Source organism: Mercurialis annua, linkage group LG7 (genome assembly GCF_937616625.2).
Source record: "Mercurialis annua linkage group LG7, ddMerAnnu1.2, whole genome shotgun sequence".
Taxonomy (NCBI): Eukaryota; Viridiplantae; Streptophyta; class Magnoliopsida; order Malpighiales; family Euphorbiaceae; genus Mercurialis; species Mercurialis annua.
The window spans coordinates 1047624-1053481 of record NC_065576.1 but is presented as its reverse complement, the minus strand read 5'-3'; the positions used below and the strand labels follow the sequence as shown (position 1 = coordinate 1053481).

General features: G+C 30.3%; 2 protein-coding genes across 2 annotated transcripts; both read right to left on the bottom strand.

Moving 5' to 3' along the window:
• Positions 1–571: 571 nt before the first annotated feature.
• On the bottom strand, positions 572–1976 carry LOC130014602 (senescence-specific cysteine protease SAG39-like). Its single transcript, XM_050348553.2, has 2 exons — positions 1539–1976; positions 572–1288 (listed from the first exon to the last, which is right to left on the bottom strand). Exons 1-2 carry the CDS (start codon positions 1960–1962, stop codon positions 696–698), a joined length of 1017 nt encoding a protein of 338 aa, XP_050204510.2. The 5' UTR covers positions 1963–1976; the 3' UTR covers positions 572–695.
• A 1688-nt stretch (positions 1977–3664) lies between these two features.
• On the bottom strand, positions 3665–5329 carry LOC126654628 (senescence-specific cysteine protease SAG39-like). Its single transcript, XM_050348556.2, has 2 exons — positions 4840–5329; positions 3665–4343 (listed from the first exon to the last, which is right to left on the bottom strand). The coding sequence occupies exons 1-2, from the start codon at positions 5261–5263 to the stop codon at positions 3751–3753; spliced, it is 1017 nt and encodes a 338-aa protein (XP_050204513.2). The 5' UTR covers positions 5264–5329; the 3' UTR covers positions 3665–3750.
• Between the last annotated feature and the right edge of the window lie 529 nt (positions 5330–5858).

Sequence of the window (5858 nt, the reverse complement as noted above, 5' to 3'; positions counted from 1 at the left end):
AGTTTCGCATTACGTGCTATGCACGTAACTCGTAACGCAACCCGTCAATGACTATATTAGTAAATTTATTATAATTATATCAATTTTTTATTTATAATTAATATTAAATTAGTTAAGAAATTTTATAAAAATAAATATAATATATTCGGTTATTAAATTCTTTTCCATACTGAATTTATTTCTCTTTTGGTTTAATAATAACCATAATTAAATAACTAACTTAATTTTATTAATAATATTTTTAAAAATAATATATAAAAAATTTAAATAATATTATATTGATCAAATACAGTATTTTAATTTTTTAGTTCAATCAAACTAAAAGATAGGTATTCCTACTAATTTGGAGACAATTTAGTTATTTTTTACCTATTAAAAACTAAATTGGAGATAATGTAGCCACTTATTCTAATTAGGACTTTAATTATAATAGTGATTAATTAAATAACTAATTAGTTAATGACTAAAAAAACCTTTATTTAGTAGTAAACTGAAAAGGATTATTCAGTAAATTTGCATGTCCCCCACATCTGTGCTTTTATATATAGTATAGATATATTTCTATTGAAAGACAAATAAATTTTATCACATTTTCAATTATCGATCGATCGGAAAAAAAAATTATTGCTAAATTGAACTGAACTACATCATTAAAAAAAACTTATTACTAAAACGCTAATAATAAATGAATAAAACTAAGTTACTGGATATGAGCAATCCGTGGCTATACCACAAAGACCTTCTTTGGACTCTACGTTTCTCTCCATTCTCACGAATCCTTTCTCTCCCCATTTCTTTCCCCATGAATTCTTTACCAGCCAATACTTTGTCGCGGTATTACTGTGGCCATAGCCGACGGCTAAAACTCCATGATTTACATCAGTTCCACATGTTCCTCGATAAACACCAGTGGAGTAGAATTGAAAGGATGTTGAACCGGCGTCAATTGCGACAGCTACTGGTTGATTAGCCACCGCTTTCATCAAATTTTCTTCGCTGTTTGCTGGAACTTTTTCGTATCCAGTGATGGTTGCTACCCGTGAAGTCACCTTTTTGGGGTCGCATTTTTGGTCGGCTCCTTTGTATGGATATTTGATTTCGCTGGTAATTCCACGGTTGTTTATGATGAACTTGAAAGCGTCCTCCATTGAACCACCTTCGCAACCTTTATCTTCACCTTTAATGTCGCAATCTACAAGCTCTTGTACTGATAGAGATGTTAAGTCATTTTTTGTGATTTTGCGAAGTCCTTCGGTCGCTCCGACTGCAGAGAAAGCCCAGCAACTCCCTGTTCATATAAAATTTTGTAAGCTAGATTAATAAGCTAGTAAAATAGTTGGAGTGTTACTAAACTTTTATCTTATGATTTTGGTATTAAAATTTTAATGATATTAAGGTAATACTAATACAAAATTTATTTTTATTTTAAATCAAAATATTTTAAATTTATCAAATAAAAAATAGAATGATTTGACAAAAATAAAATAAATTGTTATGAGAGGTGCCTCATCAAATGAGACTAATGTAATGTAAGTTACCGCAAGTTCCTTGATCTTTGATACTAGTAACAGCATGTTTTTGCGTCCAATCTACGGTAGAAGGTGGATCGGTAACATTTTCATACTTAAATGGAGTCGTCGTAGCCGTTAATGAACCACCAGCTGGTCTCTTATAAGCTGTCCAAGAAGCTCTAAACTCTTCGTTGGTTAAATCAGCAAACTGGTTAATCCCTAATTTATATGATTCCTCACCACCAGCATTGAATTTCTCAATGAATTCAACATTGTTCTTGAATATGTCAAACCTTTTTAATTTCTCTTTGTCATTCATATAAGACTTTCCGTACTCTGCAAGCCATTTGCCGTGCCTTTCCACCATTGTTAACTCATGAAGCTCGCGGGAGGTACACGGATTAGCAAAAATGAAGAAAAATGCGATCGATAAAAATAGAATTGAAGCCATTTTAATTAGTTGCATTTAAGTTCACTGTGATAGTGTTTAAGTTAATGATGAGTTGTGTCTTAAATAAGGTTTTCAAGAGATATTAGAACTGAAACATTCAAAGTGTTGGATTCCAATAATAGGATTAGTATGAAAGTTTCAAAGTGTGACATGTGTTTGAAAATGAATATTATGAGGTTTAAATTTTTGAATAATGAAATCTTGGTAATTAGATTGTTGTATGTGGTAGTGAAATAGAGATTTATATTTTTTAGAGTTACATGTGGAAATATTAAGGACATAATACAAGAATATAGGGGGACTGATTTTAAGTGGAGAAATTGTCTTTACAAAAAACAGTCCAACGTTTTTTTATTTAAAAGTAAAATAACAAAATATTCTTAAATAATTCTTTTAAAAGTAGAATAACTTGGATTTTCATAGTTAAAACATGAGAATCACTAAATTATGTCATCTTATTTTATTTCTATGAAAGTGATTCCTATAAATAAATCATCTATTAATAATAAATATGCTGCATTGGATTGATCATCGAAAGAAAGAGGTCATAATATATTGATGGGGGACTCTAACTCTTACTATTAAAGACAATTAATAAATCTTTTTAAGGTAGCAAATAATAGACCATATAAAAAAAATAAGTATTAAAAAAATATTTAAACTTAATAAATCTTTTTAAGGTAGCAAATAATAGACCATATAAAAAAAATAAGTATTAAAAAATATTTTTTAAAATGAGATGAAAGGAGTATTAATTATACTGTAAAAGTAATTAATTGATTCAAATAATAAGAAAAGAATATATATTTCACCTCTTTCTGAAACTTATTTACTAAAATATATTTAAAATTTTAAAAATTATACTTTCTACTCTACCATAAATATGTTGTTAATTTATTTTTATTTTTTTAAGTATTTTTATTGAAATGGAAGAGTGGTGGTTCGATTCCGACAAGCGAGGGTCTGCTGCGAGACTCTGGTATTGGTCATTGAAATTTGGTTGGAATTTTGGCCAGTGGTGGTCTGCCGGCAGTCTACTGATGTTGACCACTGACTATTGATTGTAAACCATCTCCAACCTAACTCTAAAATAGAATATGTCCCCACTGTATAGAGTAAATCAACTTCAATACAACTCTATGAACTTACTATATTTTACAGTTTTGGTTATTTTACTCTACATATGTAAAGTTTCATTATTTATTTCTCGATAATAGACATGTTTAGTACGAGTCCGAATCCAAAAAAAACTTGCTATTTTATGGGAGGGGTGGGGGGGGGGGGGGGGGGTTGTAACAGGAGTGGAAACACTCCTATTCGTTAGGTGTTTTCTGTTGCTAATTGTGCATTTGTTGTCGCAAAATAGTGATCTTGAGTTGGAACGCAAAATTTGTGGGATTCTACTCCAACTTTCTGTAATTATGTTATCTATCCAAATATTAACAAACATTCAATTTATAGATTTTGCTAGTTATCTTTGGTTTTTTATTTTTATTAACTCTTTTTTCATTAAAAATACTCTTGATTGTTAAAAGCAGGATACAAATGCTAAGACCATGTCAATTTAATTAGTTGAGATGGTCTTATGAGTTTCCTGATTTCTAACTTACAGCCATTTACTAAAAAAGGAACACTATGAAACTAATTGATTGGTTTAAATGGTATTATAACCTAATAGTACATATTTCTATGATTATCGCTCGACCAAAATAAAATTTATTATTAAATCGAACCGAACTACATCATTAACAAAATTATTACTAAAGTATTAGTAATAAATAAATAAAATTAAGCTAGTGGATAGGAACAATCTGTAGCTATACCACAAAGACCTTCTTTGGATTTTATGTTTCTTTCCATTCTAATGAACCCCTTTTCCCCCCATTTCTTTCCCCATGAATTCTTCACTAGCCAATACTTAGCTGCAGTATTACTCCGGCCATATCCGACGGCTAAAACTCCGTGATTTACTTCAGTTCCACATGTTCCTCTATAAACACCAGAGGAGTAAAATTGAAACGTTGTGGAACCGGCATCAATTGAGACAGCCACCGGCTGATTAGCCACGGCCTTCATCAAATCTTCTTCGCTGTTCGCCGGAACTTTTTGGTATCCGGTAATTGTTGCTACGCGTGAAGTCACCTTTTTAGGGTCGCATTTTTGGTCAGCTCCTTTGTATGGGTATTTAATTTCGCTGGTGATTCCACGGTTGTTTATGATGAACTTGAAAGCTTCTTCCATCGAACCACCTTCACAACCTTTGTCTTCACCTTTGATGTCACAATCTACAAGTTCTTGTACTGATAGAGATGTTAAATCATTTTTTGTAATTTTGCGAAGTCCTTCTGTTGCTCCAACGGCGGAGAAAGCCCAGCAACTCCCTATTCATACAAAATGTATAAGTTAGATTAATTTACATTTTAATCTATTGTTTTATAGGTCACTAAAGTCATGGTTCAAAATAAATTTGTTTCTTATCAAATAAATAACAATTTTTTAAGGAACTTTACTTTTCAAACTGAAATAAATTTATCGATTTAGTTTGATAAATTTTTGTACACCCTTATAGAGATGCTGATATAATGACCAATGTGATAATATATTATAAAAATCTATTTCACTAGGTCGTCAAATCAAATAGAAAAGTGACAATATATCACCATATGGAAAATTAATTTAAATAATAAATATAAATTTTGTATGGATTAAAATTTTAAAATATATTTTGTTCGGTTGTTGTGTATCATACCGAAAAGGAACAATACATTATTATCAAAAGTATTTTGTGCCAAATTGAAATCTAATAAGATTACAAATTAAATAAAAAATGATATGAAAATGAAATAAATGTTGGATATTTTATATCATGGAACTTACCGCAAGTTCCCTGATCTTTAACACTAGTAACGGCATGTTTTTCTGTCCAGTCTATGGTAGAAGGTGGATCGGTAACATTTTCATACTTAAACGGTGTCACTGTCAGTGCCATTAATGAATTAACAGGTCTCTTATAAGCAGCCCACGAAGCTCTAAACTCTTCATTAGTTAAATCAGCAAACTGATTAATTCCAAGCTTATATGATTTCTCACCACCGTCATTAAATTTCTCAATGAATTCGACATTATTCTTGAATACCTGAAGCCTTTTCAGTTTCTCTTCGTCATTCTTATAAGACTTTCCGTACTCTGCAAGCCATTGATCGTGCCTTTCCGCCATTGTTAACTCATGAAGTTTGCGGGAGGTACATTGATTAGCGAAAATGAAGAAAAGGGCGATCGATAAAAATCGAAGTGAAGCCATTGTTTAGTTGATGAAGTTAAGAGAAGTGATATTTTTGTGCAAGTGTTTTGAGTGTACTGAGATTGTGTTTGAGTTGTGTCTTAAATAGATATGAGAAGTGAAATATTCAAAGTGTTAGATTATAGTTATGTGGGTAAGCTCTAATAATAGAACTGATATGAAACTTTCAAAATAATTTTATGATTAGATTCTTGTATGTGGTAATGGGGATGAGATTTATATTAGAGAGTGTTGCATACTTACAAGTGGAAATATTAATGACAATTAGGCAAGAATATAGGGTGGCAGATTGTACGTATGTGAAGAAATTATCATACATGGTAAATTTAAATATGCCACCCTATATTGTTGCATTAGGTTCTTTTTTTATTAAGTGAATTTAAAGTTTATTATTTATTGAAATCATCAATTTAAAAAAAAAAGCTATAAAAAGTGTGAAATTATAATGTCTCAATAAATTTGTATTTATAGACTGATATTAATATTATATTACAAACACTAAACTGAATATATGTTACGAAAAAATTATATATCGTTGCACCGTGCTCCACCAACTTGATAAATAAGAATTTATTATTATTATTATTATTATTAT

What these genes read in the sequence shown, in the direction of transcription:
- LOC130014602 (XM_050348553.2), bottom strand. Translation starts at nt 1,962, where the DNA reads ATGGCTTCAATTCTATTTTTATCGATCGCATTTTTCTTCATTTTTGCT. An exon ending in CAAAGATCAAGGAACTTGCG is followed by an intron (nt 1,289 to 1,538) that starts GTAACTTACATT and finishes TTATATGAACAG; the next exon opens with GGAGTTGCTGGGCTTTCTCT.
- LOC126654628 (XM_050348556.2), bottom strand. Translation starts at nt 5,263, where the DNA reads ATGGCTTCACTTCGATTTTTATCGATCGCCCTTTTCTTCATTTTCGCT. An exon ending in TAAAGATCAGGGAACTTGCG is followed by an intron (nt 4,344 to 4,839) that starts GTAAGTTCCATG and finishes TTGTATGAATAG; the next exon opens with GGAGTTGCTGGGCTTTCTCC.